Genomic DNA, 23255 nt, shown 5'->3' with positions numbered 1-23255 from the left:
TGATCTTAATTCAAACCTGCACACACTAGATTACAGAGAGGGAGGAGAGAGGGGAGAGGGGGTTGTGTTTGTTGGCTTCTGTCACTCATTATGATTATGTCACTATTCAATGTGGAAAATTAGTCTGATGACACTACAAAGCCATAAGAGTGGCTTAGTGCGGATATATAGTGTGCTGTTTGCTTTAAGGGACCTAAACCTTCTAACTTCATGTTTAGTTTGATTTTGATGCTGTTAATATCGGTTGCACTCTTTGTATATTCTCTGTTTGGTGTCTGGTTTTGGACTTTTATGTTGAAGGTTAAGTGTTGGTTGTCTTCCCTAGAGTTTAGCTGGTGTTCTCTGTTCTGCTTCTTGTTTGCTTTCTGGTCTTGATAATTTTTTGGACAGTTTTTTTAATTTTAAATTATTATTCATCTTTAGTTTATCTCATTTGGATCCAGTTCTCCCTTGTTTCTGAGTTTACTACTGTATTGTTATTGTATGAGAAAAAAATACATTGTACCACTAAAAACAAACAAAAAACACAGTAGCTTTGTCATTTCTGGGTGCCTGAAATTCACTGTCAAAAGTATGTGACAATGTTTTAGGTATTATGGCATAATTAGTGCCTGAATATTAAATAATATGATACAATGTTAATATACCAAAATTTGCTTTGCACCTTAAAATGTACTGATAACCATAATAAAACAGGTCAAATAGAAAGATTAAATAAAAGTACTGGTAAATACATGTGCACGGGATCATACACACAAAGAAAATACATAAACATAGCACACATTAAATAAGTAAAACAAATGAAAAAAAAAAGTATTGTAATGCAGAACATACTAATAAAAATTATATATATATATTTATATTTATATTATACATTATGTTATAAAAAGACCAACATGTATTTAGAATGTAATCATATATAATACCACACAGTATATGTAGATGTGAATGAACCAGAATGGTTCACAAATGAAACTATGAATGTTCTGCATGAGCTATTAATTTTTTCATCCCCCTATTGTTGGTTTTGCCTGTCTAGATTTCCTGTAAACGAGACAAGCAACCCCGCCATCTCCTGGATCATTATGTTTATGTAATGAGGTCCCAGTCGTTGATCTAATGGCAGAGTGCAAAGTTTGAAATGCGTGTGGGAAGCGGGGAGTAATGGAAAATAAGTGATTTTCTCCACAGCTCCATTATTTTAATTGTTTACTGGGCAGACGCATGTTGTGATGTTTCAGGTAAAGCACAGGAGTCACATTAACAAAAGAGCATGAGCTGTCTGAATACATAGTTAGATAAACACCAGACAGAAAGCACGAGACAGAGGCCACATTATTTAGTGTCTTTTGAGCAAAAGATTATCATCATTGCTCTATAACCGAATCTGCGAAACATTTGACAATGATGAGCATTTCTGTTCTGGTAATTAGAAGGACATTTCCAAACAAATCTACTGAATTACTTTAGCTGGTTATTTTAACGAAAAAAAATTATCTCTAATTAATGTATCCTTTCCCCACTGATGATTAGGATGTTCATTAAAAACACAGAAAGGGATTGTTTGAAAGGCCCTTTATTTGTTGCTGTGACAGCTCAATCACCCATCATGATCTAACCGGGGGGAGGTAAAACCACCATCAATGACCATCAGAGGATACAGACAGCCCTTCGTTTGAGTGCTAATTAGAAAAATCATATCTCTGAAAGGTAGCCTGGTATCTGTTCCCAGTGTGTTGAGAGAGACAAGCTGAAGACACAAGGAGTTAGTAGAAAAATCTATTATTTACACCATTATCTAGGCCAGGCCATTGAAAGAATGACTCAGTAATGCCTTAATTGTGTTGCTGATTACATTTCCATAGACTCGAAAGCACATCCAAAGCTCTGTTTATTAAATGTGTATGAGATAACATGGATATTGCAGCGGTGCACAGCACAGCTTTAGCACATCTTGTGTGTTTCCCCTCAATAAAATGTCAGTGGTGAGCACTTCTGTGGAAGAGGAGAAGTTACACCAGTGGGTTACACCCAGTTATTTTAGAGCAAAGATGTTTGTGGTGGTTAAAAAAAGTCACACACAGACCATCAGTCAAAGTTTGGGGGTCAGTAATCTACATTTTTAAAGAAATTAATACATTTAATCAGTAATAATCCAATGAATTTATCAAAAGTGGCAGTAAAGAAATGCTGTTCTTTCGGAACTTTCTATTCATCAAAGAATCCTGAAAAACGGTCCTAAAACTATTAACCAGCACAACTGTTTTCAACATTAGACAATAAAATGCTTCTTGAGCAGCAAATCAGCATATTTGAATGATTTTTGAAGGATCATTGAGGACTGGAGTAAAGACTAAGGACTAAATTACATTTACATTCATTTAAATGTATAGTATTTCATGATGTTACTGCTTTTACTGTATTTTTGATCAAATAAATACAGCCTGGGTGAGCATAAGTGACTTCTTTCCTAAACATGAAAAAATCAAATCCTTTTTGTTTAATGTTTAATTAGTGTTTGTGTTGTTAGTAACAAAAAATGTGAAGAATATTAAATAAAATATTTCTCCTTTGCTGAAAAATTTACAAAACAGTACTCTTTTAGAAGACAGAAACAATCTGCGATATTTTATCAAAATTACAACAAGGGAAAAAAATCGAAATAAATAAACTCTTTTTATTATGACCGACATATCCAAAAATCTGTAATCAAATCTACCTCAGCAATGTCAGCAGAAGAGAGCAATGCTCCTGGAGTCTAATTAATATGAAATGAAAAGAAGAAGAAAATACAGTCCTGTAGTACCATCAACAAGGCAAACAATTTCACACGATGGCTGCCTATTTCCATATTGATGTTAATAATGACAGTCAATGCAACTGTACCTACATTTCACGTCGTAACACAACTCCTCACCTATTCATATGCTGAGATAGCACGACATATTTACACTTGATGTAATAACAGCACTGTGTTAGGTGGGGAAAAAAGGCACAATCTCAATGAATTTAGAGTCTTTCTTTCATTTTAACACATTTAAAGTCCATGATCTCTCAATCATAGCAGCAGACAAATGGTATGTTGCCATGAGAAACAAAATAAGTTTAAACTACATTAAAGAAAACATGATAATTGAGTCATAAAATATACAAAAGCAAATTCAAACAAAAGCATTACCATTTACCGAAAATAAGTAACAGTAAAACGATCCACATGCAGATAAACATTTTATCTTCAATTCTTCATCCACCCATTTTTAAATGTTTTGGTCCAGCTGTAACTGTAATGACCAGTATTTACATATAGTTGTAGATTAAAAAAAACGCGAGACTGAACCCAAAGCAGAAGGTTCTGTTTTAAAAATGGCAATTTTTTTCTAGTATTTCAAAGACAAGATACATTTTTAACCACGTGAAGTACATCCACATCTGTTTTTCTTTCCAATAAATCCCATAAATAGCCTTATAAAAAGTCCAAGAAATAAAGTATTGAAAAAGAATGTTTAGCAGTCATCTGTACTGAAGATGTAAAAACTCTCCCAAAACTATAACCATATAAGCATTTATTAAATCCAATAACAAAACGTTGTGAAATGTGGCCGCACCTGTATCAAATCCCTAATGCAGAATAACGACACAAACAAGACCTCAGTCACTCATTAGAGAGCTTTTAAGCTTTCTTTGAGGAGTTATGTATTGGGGGATAAAGCTCTTGAAAGCTATTTGGCCCCAAGACTCTTCCCTGCGGCACGGACTAGTTTGAGTTGCTCTAAATGCACACATCCAGATGGAGAACAGTCAGGCAGAATGGATTGAGTCCTCCCTCCAGTGTTTCCGACCACAGCATACAGTGTTATGGAGCACCGCTGAGTCTCAGGTAGTCTTTGGGTAGATTTTCTCATAGAAAAAGTTCTGTGCCAGCAGGTACAGTTCTCCATCTTTTTCTCTCACCGCGTGAGCCCGAACGTACTGGAACTGCTCTAGTGCAAACTCATAAAACTCATTCTCCATTTTCCAGATGTCTGACTGCTGCAGTCTGGCTATAGACTCTTTGGTGGGGGGCTTCTTCTCGCTCGTTTTCCTTAAGTGCGATTTCTTCCCTTTAGAAACAGACACAAACATTTAAGAAAAATATTCACCATCTGACAGACTTGTTAAAACATTCTCTCTGCAGTCGTACCTGTCCGAAAGAGCTTTGTGGCCCCCTTAAAAAAGCGAGGGAGGGCTGCCTCCAACATCATAACAAAGTCTTCCAACTCCTCTGTCACGCCAACTAACATGTATTCATTCACCAGGTTGTATTTGGCTTGCTCCAAAGCCCATTTGCTGCCAATGTTCCTGTGAAGAAGTGGTTGAGGAAATGTAGCAAGAGTCCTACAAGTGGTAGATCTGAATTACGCACAAAGACAGTGAACATCCTACCAGCACTCAGAGTAATGACCACAGAAGAAGGGAATCTGAAGCCAGAGTTTCTCTGGAGCGCAGTCAGATCCTCCAGCAGCTACACACTCATCAAATGTCTGAAACACACACACAGTTGAACAAAAAATACAGTTCTAAGTTCAGTATGTAATAAAGAAAATAATTATGGTGGCACAAACTGTGGATGTAATAGTGTTTTATTACTATTTTCTGTTTTTGTAATGTCCTGTCATCTTCATGGCGAGAACAAATTGAACAACAAAAGTCATACAATTAAATAAGACATTTAAGATTAATACAAGACACAAATTCTAAAGTACATTTGTTTTCCTGCTTTTTAAAGTGCATCCGATTTGAGTAAGATGTTTAACGGTCATTGGGTAAAGAAAGGCATGATGATGCTTGTCCACCTTTCAATAAATAATGTGTGTACCTTGAACTGAATGACCTAAACAGCACCTAGTAATAAAAACAACATCGTACCAAGGGCTTCACGATAAATCGCATGCAATATTTAATGCATCTTGTCAGTAAAGCCGGTTCTGTAATCAGTGGTAAATCTCCATCACCTGCGTGCTTTCACATGGAGCAGAATTAACTACACAGAGTCATTGTTTACTGACAAGCTACAATCATATTTTGCGCAGCTTGTCAGTGATGACAATGGCTCTGTGTAGTTAATGCTGCTCCATGTGAAAGTGTTATCGTACCTAGATTTAAAATGACTGAAAAACCTTTTTATACTAGGATTTATTCCATATAAATAAATTCCCTGGCATTGATACCTTTCCACCTGTCACTTTTTTTTATTCATATAGATATTAGTAGCACAACTTCTATTTGATTTTTTTAATTATTATAAATAAATAATAATAATGTATAATTGTATTATTTAAGAATATTATTTGTACTTTTTTTACATAATAATAATAACAATAATATAGAAATAGCTATTTTTTATAATACATTTTACAAAATAATATTTAAATATTAAAAATATTTAACATTATATTTTCCTATAATTATTATTATATTCTAATGATTTTTGCTAACCCAATAACCTTTATTTTGTGACCTTAAGCTTGGGTACTTAATGGTCTTGAAATTCATAACAATTAACAACAGGACAAAACAAACATTTCACCTTTTTGTCTCCTTGCTTTCTGCGTCGCAGACCTGGTCTGTAGTCATCCCCGAAGCGCAGGAAATAATAGTAAGACACCAGACGCTCAATAGGGTCCCGGATAACATTTATGTAAATAGGCTTTTTCTTTACTCCAAATCTAAAAATGAAATGGGAAAGGAAGTGCAATTAGTGATGTATTAGTATAGTAGTATTAACACATGTTTTGGGCATTTAGACATAGTTGCTTTATGCATGAAGGTAAGGTATAGGAAGACCCACAAAATATGATTGTATTGTTTAAAATTAGCTTTCTGCAATTCATTTCACAGCCACCAGGAGTCAGCAGCATCAAACTGACTTTTGGGTTGCTGGGAATGTAAAACAACATCCTCTCAATGGATATGGATGAATGAGTGGCTACTAGTTATGCAAAATGTTGGCAAATCATCTTTCGGTGATGTTGGCACTGAATGCAAAACCTGAATGCACTCTGAACAGCATTACTCATGCAAAACACATTGGCCATAACAGATTGAGGAAATCTGAGCAGAGAAACAAAATGACAGGAGCACACAATGCATACTTGGTGAAGTCCAGAAAGGAAACATGCCCATGGTAGAACGCAGGCTTCATCTCCTTCCATAACGTCACATTCTTTACAAACCGTACCTGAAACATAAATAAATCAATAAATAATTACAAAATGTAATAAATAAATCACTGAAGGATTTGCTCTGAAAACAACAACAACAACGACGCTCTTTAGGGTTTAATAATAGGAATTTGCCATTTTAAGTCTCCTAAAGCCTCAGGGTAATATAAAGCTATCATACTATAACATCTGCATCTTTGTGCCTTTTAGAGGCTGTTTGGTGCATTTCAGTAAATGGAAACGTTTGGATCCTTCCATCATTATAATGTGTTATTTAGATGGCTGTTAGTGGGAAGCACTAACAGTGAACACACAACTGACCTGATCCTGAAGGGACATGACGGGATTGTTTTTGGTGGTATTGATGTGCAGCACATGGTAGTGGTTCTTGTTGCACAGGTCGTAGGCGATGTTGGTGAAGGAGGTACTGGCTGTTTTGGGCACTCGGTTGTAGATGACCACCAGATCGTCCTCCTCTACCAGGGCCTCCTTCGCCCCCTCTTGAATGTGCCGTTGCTCAATCTCTCGTACCTCATGTCTGGCAATGGCTCGCTCTGCAATGGAGGAGAAGATAAGGAGACACTGATGCAAAACTAATTCAATATTAAATAACTGCAAAAAAAAAAAAAAAAAAAACCCTGCCATATACCAGATCCTTATAGAAACTAAAAGTATTGTATGTTTAACAAAATTGCAAAGAGTACTGGATGAAGTAAGTAAGTAAAGTTTATTTATTAAGCACTTTTCACAGATACAATCACAAAGTGCTTTACAAGGAACAACCACATTAATAAACATCACATTTTAAACATTTAAAAAGTCAATAAAAAATTTAAATCCCATCAACCACAAAGGCTTGTTTAAATAACAGTCTCTTGAGTTGCTTTTTAAAAGAATCAACTGAATTAGCCATACGGATGGACAAGGGATGTGCGTTCCACAGTCTAGGGGGCTACAGCCTCAAAAGACAGATCACCCCTGGTTTTATAATGAGTCTTTGGAACAGTTACAAGCCTTTGGTCTGTTGATCGAAGGGCACGACTTGGGGAATATGTGCATAACAAGTCAGTGATGTATTGCGGGGTCCGACCGTGTAAACCTCTAAAAGTTAAAACCAATATTTTAAAATCAATGCGGAATATGCTAGGTAGCCCATGCAGAGAGGACAGAATTGGATTAATGTGAGTCCTTCTGCCAGTTTTTGTTAAAAGCCTTGCAGCAGCATTTTGTACCAATTGGAGACGATTCAGGGCTGATTTGTTAAGAAAAGTAAAAAGAGAGTTACAGTAATCTAAACGAGAAGAAATAAAAGCATGAATTACCATCTCAAGATCGGAGTCCGTTAACATCTTCCTCAATTTAGCAATATTTCTTAGGTGATAAAAACAGTTTCTGACCAAAAGTCTCGAATGATAGCCCAAAGACAACGATTGGTCAAACCAGACACCAAGATTTCTGAATAATTATTTCTTAAAGGAAAATTAATGTCTTTTATTAGATTTCAGCATTATACACTTAAGTTACAGAATTTTGAGCTTGCTGTCTTATTGACCTGGTGCTAAAATACTTTAAGATTTTTTAATAATAAAAATAAAAAAAAACAACTCACAAATGTGAACTTACACTCAACAATAACAATAATGCTCATTTAATTCATATATTTAATAATATGTAAAATATATATTTGTCATTACAATGGCCAGAATTCTCTCTCTCTCTCTATTTATTTATTTATTTTTCTTTCTTTTTTTATATTACAGATATTTGTATATGACCTCAGTGACCTGGTGATAAAAGGCTTTAAGATTTTTAAATAATAAAGTAATAATAATCTTAAAAAAACAAGTGGGAACTCACACTCAACAATAACAATAATGTTCTAATTTAATTAATGTATTTAATGTATAATATATAATTAAAAAAAAAAAAATTTGTGAACAAAATGTACTCTGCTGTTGAAACAGAAAAGGTCCTGTGGTCTGGTAATTTGCAGTGTAGACGATGTGGTGACAGTAGTGTGTTAATGTGAGCAGGCGCTCGCACAGCTGCTACTGTGAGGTGATGATGTCAAGCCAAGCACAGCACATTCCCACTGCTCTCGGGTCAAAGAGCCCAGGCTCCAACCATCACATGTGGACAAACTACTCTTCAAATCTGTTGCTACGCCACATTATGGTGTCCCACAGCAACAGAGAATAACTTGTTACTGTTGCAAACAGCATCCTGACTTTTTAAAGGAATAGTTGTACATTTTCTACAAATTTCCTCACCCATCCAAATATAGATGAGTTTGTTTCTTCATTGGAACAGATTTGGAGACGTATTACTTCACAAGACGTTCATTGATGGAATAGAGTCGTGTGGATTATTGAGATGTTTTTAGCAGTTGTATGGACTCTCATTCTGACGGCACCCATTCACTGCAGAAGGTCCACTGGTGAGCAAATTAATATAATGCTACATTTCTCCAAATCTGTTCGGATGAAAAAAAAAAAAAATCTCATCGTGGGAAATTTTTGACTCCGAGGTAAAAGTGTTGTCTGGGTAAACGTGAATGTTGCAGACTGTTTCACCATCTCATTACTCCTGCAGTATACCAAGCCTAATGTAATAATATAATTGCAAGTTAATGAGAAAAACACCCTGACTCGTTACCTATTTCCTTCTTGATAGGCACACAGCTGCTGCATTATGCTGAGTGAAAGCACTTTTTTAAAAACGGACAGGCAGCCAGAGGGCCCTCCGGCTGACCGTGTAGAACTGATGCTATGGAACACCGCTGATATTCACTACAACACTGTGTTCTTTGATAAGAACATGATGTGGTATTTATCAAGCAAAACAAGCATCTACACTTTTCCTGGGAACAGTAGGAAGAAACAAAACAAGAAATCTAATCATATAATAAGCATTTGTTTATTAATTATTAGGCCAATGATACTATTTTTGGGGGGACCAACATCAATAGCCGCGTTTCCACTGTCGGGCTAAAAGTGGGTGTGCTAGTGCGTGCCAGGGCCAGTCGTGTTTCCACTGTCACTTCCGGTGCTTGATCGTGCCTCGTCGTTGCATAGTAATCATGGTAAATGCAACCACTTGGAGAAATCAGACGTCAGCTTCTTATTCTCTATCACAATCGTGTATTTATTTAGTAACATATTTTATCTGTCGTCTCGAGAGTTTAGCTCCACCTAACCATATCATCAAAATATAATAATATTTCAGAAAGCTAACAGCTATAACACCAGCATTAAACACTTTTTTTTAAAGAAGTTTTGCTCAAAACTCATTTTCCGTCATCAGCGAGTGTTTGCAATAACTTGATCTGATGCGGATTATAATCATCATTCAAGTCAGAAATATTTATAAGCGATGCAAAAGTCTGTGCACTCTAGGCATTAACATTACCATGGTAAACATGGTAAATATGACCGCTTGAAGAAATCAGATGTCAGCTTCTCATTCTCGATCACAATCGTTTATTTATTTAGTAACTTATATTATCTGTCATATAAGTCTCATCTCGAGAGTTTAGCTCCACGTAGCCTGTCATAAAAATATAATAATGTTTTTTGTTCGGCAGCTTTTATAAAAATAAAGATATTATCATTCATTCTAAATGTGACGTATAGGCTACTGTGGCTACAAATAAACAGACTCGACTGAATAAGCAGGCTATTTTCATAAGCATTAAAAATAAATAAATAAAATAGAAATACATTTATTTCTGTTTGATTAATTTTGAGTCCAGATAAATTAATTCATTATGATCAATGTATCACGTATTCTATAGTAAAACATTGATGCTTTTGAATTTGAATGTTTAACAAAGCATGCAAACAAACGGCCGCTTTTATCATGTTCGTTATGTGATCGTGCATGTTCCAGTGACTTATTTCTTAGTTTTCTTATAACTTCTCTTTGTTGGTGAAATGATGAGGTTGCATGACGTTGTTCCTGAGAGGCGTGTAAAGGGCGTGTTTTAGTGACGCGCAGCGGAGCTTCAGGCCCTGGCTCGCACTGGCTCGACAGTGGAAATGCGGCTAATGTCAATATTTAAAAACGTGAAAAAAAGAAGAAAAAAACAAAAACACATGAACACACCTCTACTAAGACAAGCATGTTTTACCTTTTACATATAGTAATTTAGTTAATTGTTTATTCTTTTATTGCCATGTCAGCATAAGGCTATCTTCATGGCAAAACTGAGTTGGAATAATACAATTACCAAGCACAACATAAAACCAAATAAACACAGAATTCAACAAGAAGATTTTTTAATTAACATATGATAAAAAAAAATAATAATAAAAAAAAAAAATTCCCTGAGTGAGCTTACTTCATAAAAAAAAGTGTTCTACTTGCATTAAAACTGGGACAGTCAAATAAAATATGTTTAATGAAAAGAGGGGTTTTGCAGAACGTGCATAAGCAAAAAAGGGTGGGTCAATCTTGTATGACCTATACCACATTTTTATGTATATGTAAATATTCAAAAATGTAATAAATATATAAATAATAAGAAATCATAAAAAAATTACATTAAGAATTGAACACACATTTTAAACCACACACACACATATACTGTATATATGTAATTATTATTTTTAAATAATCATGACTTTTGGTCTTTGATCCAATTATATATTTATCATAAACTGATATAAAACATGCAACATAATAATGCATGTGAAATGACAGTGCAAAAAATGTTAATGGTAAAGTTGAGTGTCTTGTTCCAGTAAAGGCCAAAAATAATAAGATGAGGGAATGAAATGTAATATCAAAGTGTCAAGCTGCTCAGGAGGAGCAGAGGATTTATTGCAGTCAGCTGCCAAACCTGACAAGTTAAACTCTGACTGATGTCTTTTCAATGATTCAAATCAGGTTACAGTCTTCCCTTAGATAGACCAAATCATTCTTTCAGTCATTTTTGCCTCTGAGAGAGACTACAACATGGAGGTCACTGTGGGGTCATTTTATATTCAAGCTTGTTCACTTCAGAAGTGGCATTATCATGGCACAGGAACATTTACAGCCTGGGCAGAATGACTATGGCTGAGTAAGAGAAATGGAGAAGTGTGGTGCCTTAAGCACAAAAGAAAAACAGACCTGAAGTATGTACAGTCTACAAAGAGACCATAAAAATGAACTGAAAAATGCAAGCAGCTGTATGCCTCTGGTATTCAAGGGGACTTTGAAGTTTTAATAAACAGTTAGTAAAGCATTAAGCTTGTAATCTGCCACAGGTTATGTACCATCTGGTTACACACAACTGAGACAAAGAATTGTTGTTTGTGTTAGACTTGCTATCATAAGATCAGTATGCAAAAACTGAAAGGGCATTACCAGTAATTTGAAATTATCATTACACAGACTAAAATGCATTCATTTGTCAATAAAATGGATTTACAATTTACACCTTGAGGTATGAGAAACAAATTGGATAGTAAAGACATGCAAAACGTTGCAAGGGATTTCTGCAATGATTCAACTAAACTTTCTATTTATCAAGATATTTTAAAATATTGAAGATATTGATTCTTTAAAAAAAACTGCATTATGTTATCCAAAAAAACATTGTGCAGCACAAATTTTTTCAACACTGATAATAATAGGAAACGCTTCTTGAACAGCAAATCAGCATGCATGATTTGTGAAGGCTCATGTGACAATGAAAACTGAAATAAAGACTGCTAATAATTAATTTCTGCCATCACAGAAATAAATTATATTTTTAAATATTAAACTATTTTACAGTAAACATTTTAAGCTTTTTTTCCACATTTAAATTGTAATAATACTTCACAATTTGACAGTTTTTACTGTATTTTGATCAAATAAAAGCAGGCTTAAGAGACTTCTTTCATACATCTTACAAGCCACCAACTTTTGAATTTTAGTATAGATGTTGGGACTCGTATAGGTGTGTGTGTGTGTGTGTGTTTGTACAGTTGTGTGTCAAGGCGTGTGTGAGTTGGTGTGTTAATTTTGCACTCTAGATGTTTCAGAGTTTCACACCTTCATTGCTGTGCAATTTTTTTCTGCATTGTGAGGGTTTTGTAGATTGTACACACAAAACTTTCTGTATTTGTGATTTTTTTCCCTATTTCCCGTTCACCTCCTATGGTCAGTCATTTTTGACTGAAAACCATTAGTGTGGCTATTTTTCTTTTCTTACAACCACTGCCCTCAGTTTCTTTTTAATTTTTTTGTGTTCACATACCAAGTGCCATAAATGTCACCAAGTTTCATAGCATTCTGGAGAAGCTACAATTTAAAAAAATTAAAAATGTAAAATTCTCTGGTCAGAAGTGACCAAAGACCGCACTTCGTCAGTGAGACACATTCAGAATCAGCAAAGAAATTTTCAATTGTGCAACTCATGGCATTCGCTCGCTGTTCTTCTGCTGGCGGCCGGTTATCAAACCGTGTTGCATTACTGCTGGCGCTCCCTTCTGGATTGAGGGTGAACTGCCTGTATTCATTGTAAGGCCTTATGCACCAAACCGAGATATCCGTACTGTGATGGTTCGGTACGAATACACACATATTTGAGGTCTTGGAGCAGGGGTGCCCAAACTCGGTCCTGGAGGGAGTCGTGGCCTAGTGGTTAGAGAGCATGACTCTTTACCCTAAGGTTGTGGGTTTGAGTCTCGGGCCAGCAATACCACGACTTAGGTGCCCTTGAGCAAGACACCGAACCCCCAACTGCTCCCCGGGCGCCATAAATGGCTGCCCATTGCTCTGGGTGTGTGTTCACTGCTGTGTGTGTGCACTTTGGATGGGCTAAATGCAGAGCACAAATTCTGAGTATGGGTCACCATACTTGGCTGTTTCCGAACATTCCAACACCCCCGCGCTGCTGTAGGGGACGCTCGCTCGTATCCCCAACCCCCAAACACAACAACGATGAAATGATGAAATGTAGGCAATCTAGGTGTGAGAAGGGCACCAATGGTCAGAATATTATAGAAAAAAGAATAATGATTAGCAGCAGTTCAGAGTCAAGTATCATGTTTGCAATACAAAAGAACCATAATCAGTCCTTTACGGGAAGTGTGAATGTCTCATAGTCTGCAAAACTTTAGCATGATGTGGGAAAAAAATATATTGGAATCAGTTTGTTACTTTATTTTATTAGTTTATTTTACTAGTCATTTATTATATTAAACTGGATAAATTGTTACACTTTTTTATATTTTATGTGGTGTCATGATTTACTTTTGATAAAAACAAAGGTTTATTATTGTATGTTCGTTTGGCATTTCATTTATTGTATACCTTTTAAATTTGCTTATTGAAAGAACAACAGCAGCAGCAGTATGGTGTATGCTAGAAACATGCTAGAAACTTCCTGGCACGTTTTTTGAGGCCAGTTGGAGCTAAACTCTGGAGGACACCGGCCCTCCAGGACCGAGTTTGGTCACCCCTGTCTTGGGAGTCTTTACCAATGAGCTGAGCTGATGTGTTGAATCAGGTGTGTTAGATCAGGGAGACATCTGAAATGTGCAGTGCTGGGGGTTCTCCATGACCAGGATTGGGAAACAATGGTTTAGTTAATATGTCATCCGCTGGCTCTGAAACCTTCAACAATCAACAGCGCTTTCAAAGTCTTTAAGCAACATAAACACGGCTTTTTTGGATCTAAAAATGTACAGTAGTCAACGTGTTGGTGCCAAGCCAAAACACATAGGCTTAGCGTTTTTCACAGTCCCATCAGGGCTAAAAACAGTACAGATCTGAAACATGTTCAAAGGGAATCACAGAACTTCCATTAGCAAATAGAGACAAATTACTATCAGGTTAGATAGAAAATAACTTTCCGATGCTCATGAACCATGAAAGTGCATGTTAGATGCTATCATTAGAGCAAATGGAAAGATAATAAATAAACAATCAACATTTCGAAATGTGACACGAAATATAGTCAGTAAAAACAAATTGGAAGTTTCGAGTCAAATTAATAAAACAGTTTGAGTTTACACTAGGTATGTGCTAAAGACTCAATTTGTTCACAGTCAAACAAGGTTCAGATGACAGGTTCAAAAACATCATAAATTTATGCAGCGCTGAGACTGACAGCTTTCTTCAGGTCTAACCAGATGGAAACCTTTCCTCTCACCTTTCCGCCTGCTAACAGGTCTCATATTCCTCTGCAGTTGTGCAACTATTCATAGAGCTGTTTGGTGATGTGAGTAACTGGATGGTGGGAACCAGCTAACCCAAACAACAGCAGCTTGCCAATTTTTAATGGAAAGAACGTTGCTTATTCAAACAAAGAATTATAATAACTTCAGCATGGCAGAGAGGCAGCTCTGTGAAGGTGCTGTGAAACAGATATAATGCGTTACGGTCCAAATGGTGAAGCATTCAGAACAGCCTGTATTGGACATGAAATAGCCCATATCCGATCGCTCTAGGCATGTGGCCTGTGTTTGGAATCACAGCACTCAACCAAAATACAAAAGCCCTGCTACTTCACGGATGTTTAAAATAAGTAATTTTGCTCATTTTAATAGATTAGTTGTAATAAGCAAGAAAAACCTTTTACTTTCACAGACAGACATGCACAAGGTTTGAAGGTATTCTTAACTTAGATAATTCTGGAGTTTTTTCTCAACACTGTGAGATATTTATGAATACTCGCATGACAGCTATTGTACCTGTGTCACCTGTTCACTCATCTCTCGTGGGTTCTACAGTTTTTATAATGATCGGAAATTAGAATTGTATTAGTGCTAAACATCTATATTTGCTCCTGTGGTGAAGCCACGGTATGCCAACTCATTGTCAAATGTTTTGGGCTGGTAAGATTTTGGTTTTTGAAAGAAGGTCACCAAGGCTGTATTTCTTTCACAGCAAAAATATTTTGAAGAATCGTTAAAATTTAAAACAACGTGTCTATTTTAATACATTTTCAAATGTAATTTACTGCCGTGATGCCAAAGCTAAATTTTCAGCATCATTACTCCAGTCTTCAGATTCACACGATCCTTCAGAAATCATTCTAATGTGTTGATTTTTAAAAAAATATTATTATAAATGCTGAAAACAGTTTCTTAATATTTCTTTTTCTTTTTGATGAATAGAAGGTTCAAAAGAACTGCATTTATTTGAAATAGAAATCCTTTGTAACATTTTGTAACAATATAAATGTTTTTTGATAAATTTAATGCATCCTTGTTCAATAAAAGCAATTCAAACCCCAACATTTTAAATGGTAATTACACATGTGCATAATGTGTGACACTGAATTTTGTCCCAGTTAGAGGTTGTTGCATAAATCTTTCTAATACCTCAATATAGGAATAGTACATCCATTTTATGAGTTATCTTAAAGTAATTTTATTAGTTTAGTCTACATGTGAAAATCGTCCAAACTTTTAAACTTGTGAATTAGATTTTTAGCTAATTCCCCTAATTTTAAGCAGGGCCTGTTAGAAAAACAAACACTGAATGGCTTCTCAATTTAATATTTGTTGATGGTGTTTTTTTCACTGTGGTAACAATTCAGTAGATGGAGGTGAAAATCTATTTGAAAGCACCCTGTAATTTCAATTAATTCACTGTAAGTAATTTTTATATTATTTATAATAATTAAATAATGACATGCTTTTATATCTTACAGTGTTGAGCCATATTAATGGGCAAGGGGGAAAACACACAGTAAGCTGGAAAATATTTCCAAATATGTTGAACAGATTAATCAAAAAAAAAAAATCTTTTTTCAGTGTTTTGTCCCTGAAGACTTGAGCATAAGTGAGTGGCATGCTGATGCAGAAGCCAGTAGTGCAACAGATACATGCTTGAACACTGACGAAGGAAAATATCCAAGTGAGTCAAAACTGACACTGGATCTTGCTTGAATGAAAATGCAGCTGCTGCTTGAGACATGATGGACCATATAGTCCAAACACACGAATGCTCATTACCTCCCTTAAAATAGTACTAGGTATAGGAAACAAATCACAGCATGATCATGTAGACAAGCTGGCGAAGATCAGACTATGCTGGTTTCTAGTCTAACAAATGATTTCAAGATACTTTACTGGAAAGAAAAAAATTCTTACCTAGCTTCCCCCGTGACTCCTCGAGCTTCTGAATTTGGTTTTCCAAAAAGATCATCGTAATGGCGAAAGCCAACAGAGCTAGTAGCTGAAACTTCGGCGGCATCTTTAATCTTAAAAGCCCCATCAAAAAATCCAGCACAGAGAGTACATGCCGTGACCGAGAACTTTATGACACTCAGTTCATGGATGCGAAGAGCAGTGCTGCTATTCCATGATACCTACAGTCGAATATAAACACTCTCAGAAAACTACACTACAGTGGACACTTACTACCGCAACGAAAAGCAGTTCCGCGTAAAATGTTGTATGATTACTGAATCGGAACAGCTCAGACTATGCTTCGCTGAGTAGCAGATGTGATGTAGTGTACGTTCATTTGTTGATAAATCCTGGGAAGTATCGGCACGTTGTGTTAGTGCGCATGCGCATTCACCGGTTTTGACGTCAGCGGGTCAGTTGTCGCTCTATGACTGGATAATCTCATAAAATAAATAAATAAATAAAAAATAACTGGACAATCTCACTTCACAACAAATACGACTCCTGTCCAGACAACACATCACATTTATTTGGCCCTAACGGCCTTCCATACATTTACAGTCAACTGTTTATGTATATATACAGATGTGTTCTGTAATTTTTAAAAATATTAATTGCATATAAAACTTTCATGCCATAAAAGCTTGATACAATTTTAAAAAGAAAAACATTATAGGGTATAAAAAAGTAAAATCCAGTCAGATTTGTCCAAATTCTTCCCAAGCCATTGCACGTTTGAATTGATGATGACCGCATGACACATCTAACCACTCCTTTAGCTTAGTTAAAAATGATAAGGCCTATTATTGTTACTTTTTTGACAATTGTTAAAAGTTTGATCTTTCTTTAAATCAAGGGAAACCATTAATCTTTCAAACAGCTTGTTGTTTATGGTAGGACTTTTATTAATAAGCTCAGCGCGTGTGATGTGACGCGCTTCCTGCTGAACTCTGTGTCGGTGAGGGGAAGAGAAACACTCATGGCGGGGGAGGTGTATTTGCTTTGGTTACTGCCGTTATTACAAACGGTAGGTGAACAAACCATATATGTCGATTTTCATCTTTGAAAATAGATACCCAACAATGACCAGTAGTTCAGGTGTCTATGTAAAATATGCAGTATTTACGTTCAAGGCGCAGGTTAGCCGGCTCGCTAATGTTAGCTAATGACGTGGCTCAACCGTCTGATAATATAATGTTTTGCAAATCCGTATAATAATGCGGATTTATTTTCTAACCGTAACATTAACTAGCTCTGCACCTACTGCAAACATTTGAGACCGTGTTTTTCATATGATCTCTAATGATTAAATGTTTAAACTGTTAGCTCGTTTAGCTGCAAAATATTATTATTTTTAAAAATATAACGTCACGTAACTTTTAAAATAAACGTCGCGGTGATGTAAACTATATTTCCTGTGAGTTTATGTTTTTCGCTTTTTTGGAGATTTCCACGAGAGTAGCCAATAGTCCTCGTAACTCGGAAGCAAATTCACCAAGTGTTGATAAAAAAAATCCATATAATAAAAATTCCATACAATAAGTCTTGTTGATCAGATTCAAGGTCCAAACAATTCTCAAGTCATTGCAATTTAAATATAAAGTCTCTTTTATGTTAGTTTCACTGAGAGTATTATGTACTTTGAAACATTTTGAAAAGTTTTTAATTTTTAAAGTTTCTATTTTTTTTTTCTTCAGTTAAGGTTTAAGTCCAATTTTGTATGGTTCATTTTACTTTCAGTTTTAGATAACCATAATAACACATGTCTTAAAAGTTCAAATCTTCCTGCATTCCAAAAGAATTTCATTTTTAAATGTATCAACTATTCTATTTTTATTTTTTTATTTTTTTTGTATCATTTAAAGTGTGTGTAACTAGGAATTGGAATGTCATCCATCAGCTGTAAAATGGTCTAGTCTTGTTATCATAGCTGTGTAGCCAAAGCTTGCAAATTCCTGCACCTGTGCTTTACACTCCATTTGGCTTTTTCTTTGACATTGCATTTGAGGGTCATTCAAATCAAAGATGCTTTCAGAAAACAGCTGAGAATTTCCAACAGGTTTGAGGTGTTTACTTAAAGGTCAACAGGTGTAGATGCTTAAAAATTTAATCTACTGCTTGTTTCATGTGTAAAATGTTGAAAATCTTCCTTGCCTAGCTGGCGTCTTATGGAGCCGAGCTCTCCTCTGAGGCCTGCAGGGAGATGGGCTTCTCCAGCAATCTCCTGTGCAGCTCCTGTGATCTCCTGGGTCAGTTCAGCCTGGGCCAGTTAGACCTTCCCTGCAGGCAGTGCTGCCAAGAGGAGGCTCAGCTGGAGTCAAGGAAGGTGAGTTCAGCTTCTGTCAAATCCCAAGGTTTTCTTTTACATTAATAAAGCTCTCCTGAAGTTTTACCCACCAAACAATGAAAAATGTGCAAAGGATACAAAGCAGAGGCAACAGTGTGTATATATATATATATATATATATGTGTGTATATATGTCTCTTTTTTTTTTTTATCGACAGCTCTATCCTGGAGCAATCCTTGAGGTCTGTGGATGAAAATTGGGGAGGTTCCCTCAAGTCCAAGGTAGGCTGAGGATTTGGCCTCAAGTATGAGTAACTGACACTTTATCATTCTTGTGTTGCTTGATGATTATACTGAAATGGCTTAGAAATGAAGCAAAAATAAACCAAGTTAATTTGAAATGCTTCAAAAGGTGTTTTCCTTTAGCAGCTGTTACAGCAGTTGAGCTGTTGTTTTGTGGCACAGTCTATCAGAGTGATAACCTTTGCACTCCTGTTACAAAACTGTAATTTTTGTGACTATATTTCCCTTCAGCTTTTGTCAGGAGTGACAAGCCAAAGATGTTCAGGGGTCTTCAGATCAAGGTAAAGAGTTTTTTTTTTTTTTTTTTTTTTTTTTATGAAATATTTAAGGTAATAGTTGAAAAGTAATAAAGTAAATTGTAAAGGTAATTAACATGTGTATGGACATACACTTCTGTTCAAAAATTTTTTTTAGTTTTTTTTTTTTTTTTAAAGAAATTACTACTTTCGTTCAGCGAGGATCTATTAAAAAAAATTAAGTGACAGTAAAGATGAACAAATTCTATTTCAAATATGCTGATGTTTCTTTAGCAGCAAATCAGCATATTAGAATGACACGTAAGACTGGAGTAATGGCTGCTGAAAATTCAGCTTTGCTATCACAGAAATTACATTTAAAAATGTATTCAAATAAAATACATTTTGAATTGGAATAATTGTAAACTATTATATTTCAAAATTTACAGTTTTTAATGCTTTTTTTTATTATATTTCAAAATTTTACAGTTTTTAATGCTTTTTTTTCATAAATGGTAAAAAAAAAAATCTCAACGACCCCTAACTTTTTGACAGTAGTGTATGTGTGCATATAAAAAAAAAAAAAGTATTTGGTACAAACAAAATATCTGCCTAAACATTTTTATTGCTTTAATAGTTGGTTTAAACACTGGGTAATTATATATGCTTTTTTTAAACTTCGTTGCAGTATGTGAGAGGCTCAGACCCTGTGCTAAAGCTGCTGGACGATAACGGGAACATTGCTGAAGAGCTCAGCATCCTCAAGTGGAACACAGACAGCGTCGAAGAATTTCTTAGTGAGAAGTTAGAACAAATTTAGACTGTTTCATATTTAAAGCCAGATTTTCACAATTTGCTCTTTTTGCATAAACTTCAAACCGAATCAAAGGAATTTTTGTGCTCAATAATGGACTTTAAAACATACATTGTACTTTTTTGGTTTTTCATCAGTATCTGGTAGTGCTGTCAAACATGTAATTGCGATTATTAGCATCCAAAATAGGTTTTTGTTTACATAATACATTTTTGTGTGCTGTGTATATTTATTATGTGTATATATAAATACACACACACAGTATATATTTTGAAAATATTAACATCTATACATTTATATATTTATATTGTATATTATATACATATATTTAATATAAACATAACATATTTTTTCTTAAATATATAGATGCATGTGTTTGTATTTATATATACATAATATACACCGTGTACACACATTATGTAAACAAACTTTTATTTTGGATGCAATTAATCGCAATTAATTGTTTGACAGCACAAGTATCTAGTTTGAGTAGATCAGGTGAGCAGGACATACTGTACTTATTTTTAGTTGATTTTTCTGCTGCATATTGTTGAATCGTTGATGTGCTGTGGCCTTTTATACATCTTGTGTCTGAGTAAATCCTGTTGAATGTGCTGGTTTGGTAAAGCTTGTGGCAGCTCCTCAGAAGCGCATGTTTATGTGGATTTGCACGTTAGTGAAGGCCTGACAGTAAACCAGTCCCTGGCATGTGAGGCCTGAAGACCCTGTGTAACTCTCTGAGCATGTTGTTATGGTGGGAACCTTCGAGCTCTACCCCAGTATGAGATGGTGGAATCTCTTCATTTCAATGTTTGTTTAAAAAATGTAATTTAAACTCCATTTCATTAGCACACAGAAAAATAAACCTGTTTTTCATATTAATGTTTTTGTTTGACTTCTTTCCCCATAGCATTTCACAGGTAAATGTGTGAATAGTTTAAATACCACGACGGTTTCTGACAAGAAAATCAATTAAAAGAAAAAACTAGATTTAATACTTAGTCTCGTCAGGGTTTTTTCCCTCCCATTTCAGGGCATTTGAAGAGGTGATTTGGTTTATATTAGAAAGTGTTAGTTGACTAGATTTTATTACAGTGTTGGAGTTCATTGGAATTATTATTTATGGCAAACCTTCAAAATGTTCTTGCTCCCAACTTATGAATTTTGAGCAGTAACCTCTGTGATAATTATATCTTCACCACTAGATGTCAGCAGACATTTTTGTTGTATTCAATGTTTGGCCAAATTGTTGGATGAGTTTTAAAGATACAGTGTCTTAAGTACAGTATAATCTTATGTTAATTTAATAGAGATTTAATGTCGCAGTCTAATTTGACAAATATAGCAAAAGTTTAGGGTTGTGGATACATTTGCTTTGTTTTACTATCAAATTAATAAAAAAAATGTATCACACAGAAATCTATTAAATAATATAACCTACAGTAAATGATACAGAGTAGGCCAATAATATACAGTTGGCCTAGATTAGATGCATGCATATAAATTTTCTTTTTGGAATGTTCTTGAAGGGTCTTGCTGCACAGATCCACTTATTTTTGAATAAAATTAGAGTAAAAATGAAAATACTGTTAAAATTAAAAGATTAAAAATTCAGCTTGAATATACACTACCAGTCAAAAGTTTTTGGATGGTAAGATTTTTAAGAATTCTCTTTTGCTCCACAAGCCTGCATTTATTTGATCCAAAAACACAGCAAAAGCAGAAATTTTGTGAATTTATTTATTTTTTATTTATTATCTGCTTATTCCATGGTCATTTGCCAAGTTATAAAACACTCTTTTTACTGTTGTAACATCGGTTCCCTGAGATAAGGGAATGAGTGGTGTGTGTCTGTATGGGGAAAACTCCTGTTTTACCTAATTCGCCTAATTTGTTCACATTTGTGTAGATGCATAAACCAATGGTGCTGTAGCCTGCCAGAAGGGGCGGAGCCGACCTGTATATAAGTCGGCTCGCAGCGCCATTCATTAAATCATTCGACTGAAGCAATAGCCATCGATTCATGTAGCTTATAGTGCAGGAAGTGACACAACACTGGAATGGGCCCGCACATTTAAAGGGCATTGCAAACCTTCTGATGCGTAAGCCAGGGCTATTGCATCAACAATCCAGTGAGAAAGTCACTGCTTTGTGGCCAGCAGTCCTTTATGGTGGCTTCCTAAAGCAAATGAACAACTGCTCAGACTGCCTAAACAGGCTAGAGTGCTCCAGGTATACTCTCAGAGCCCTCACTGGGCAGAGCATGTTTGGACCATGCTCACCATCTGTAATGGGGAGCAGCAGGCCAATAGGCTGAATAGTGTTGAGAACACCTCAGGAACATAACTATGTCTTCGTTTTAGAACAACCAGCATTCCCAGCCTCTGTGCACCCTTCAGGAACTTAACGATCAGGTTGTTTCTCCCAATTAATTGGGCAGCTTTGATAGAATGGTTCACTGCAATCGCTGCCACGTATACTTTGTGCCCCTTATCCAGCAGCTCTTGCAAAAAGCCAGAGTGATGCGCCACACGATATCGGGTCTACACTCCATGCAGAACACCAGTTAAGGAAGACCAATCATTTTTAGCCATCTTGTTGAATGCACTCTCGCCAAAATTGTATTGCTTACTCTCAGCCGATGCATAAGACCTATTGGTGAGCGCCAATGTGGTCCTGCAGGGCTTAGAAGGATGCAGTGTTGGGGAGTAACTAGTTACATGTAACGGCGTTACGTAATTTAATTACAAAATTATTGTAACTGTAATTAGTTACAGTTACTATGAAAAAATGAATAATTAAATTACAGTTACTTATGAAATTTTTAACGATTACAAAGGGGATTACATTTGAATATTTACACACATCCACATACAGATTTAACTGATTTCTTTCCCAAATTGCACTGACTATTCTGAGACATACCGCCCTAATAATTTCCGGGATGCGGAAATACAGTCTGGTTCGTAGAATCCAGTCATAAAAACGAAATGTCTAACGCGGACGGAATATGCCACATTTTGGATGACTAAATCAAAAGTAGGTCAGTACACTTGAATCAAAACATGACATGGACTAGTGTCTGTGAATATTAAGCCCCAAAAATGCAATATATGACTTGCACATTCTGCCTGTCTGTGGAAATCAGGCGCGGACTGGACACCGGGAGAACCGGGACAATTCCCGGTGACCTGGCAGCCGATTTTGCCCCACTATTTAATATCATTATTGTATAATTGCCTGCCGAATGTACTAAAGCGATCATTTGCGAATCCGCCATTTGATAATTAAATCTCTAATAAG

The 23255-nt window shown here is 35.6% G+C and overlaps 1 protein-coding gene and 1 pseudogene across 1 annotated transcript; one reads left to right on the top strand and one right to left on the bottom strand.

The window, feature by feature from the left end:
- Positions 1-3371: 3371 nt before the first annotated feature.
- On the bottom strand, positions 3372-16698 carry hs2st1a (heparan sulfate 2-O-sulfotransferase 1a). Its single transcript, XM_059502030.1, has 7 exons — positions 16274-16698; positions 6522-6754; positions 6132-6217; positions 5567-5705; positions 4423-4520; positions 4181-4338; positions 3372-4100 (listed from the first exon to the last, which is right to left on the bottom strand). The coding sequence occupies exons 1-7, from the start codon at positions 16395-16397 to the stop codon at positions 3874-3876; spliced, it is 1065 nt and encodes a 354-aa protein (XP_059358013.1). The 5' UTR covers positions 16398-16698; the 3' UTR covers positions 3372-3873.
- Positions 16699-17181: 483 nt separating this feature from the next.
- On the top strand, positions 17182-20077 carry LOC132096583 (selenoprotein F-like; annotated as a pseudogene).
- Positions 20078-23255: the final 3178 nt, after the last annotated feature.

This window comes from Carassius carassius, chromosome 20, assembly GCF_963082965.1.
Source record: "Carassius carassius chromosome 20, fCarCar2.1, whole genome shotgun sequence".
NCBI lineage: Eukaryota > Metazoa > Chordata > Actinopteri > Cypriniformes > Cyprinidae > Carassius > Carassius carassius.
The sequence above is the reverse complement of the archived record's forward strand: the minus strand, read 5'-3'. Positions and strand labels throughout refer to the sequence as shown.

Bases quoted from the DNA above. Each gene is read 5' to 3' on its own strand.
- hs2st1a (XM_059502030.1), bottom strand. From the start codon at position 16,397: ATGGGGCTTTTAAGATTAAAGATGCCGCCGAAGTTTCAGCTACTAGCT. The intron at 5,706-6,131 runs GTATGCATTGTG...TTTCATTTTTAG, and splicing joins TCCTTTCTGGACTTCACCAA to ATTTGGAGTAAAGAAAAAGC. The intron at 4,101-4,180 runs GTACGACTGCAG...CTGTTTCTAAAG, and splicing joins CACAAAGCTCTTTCGGACAG to GGAAGAAATCGCACTTAAGG.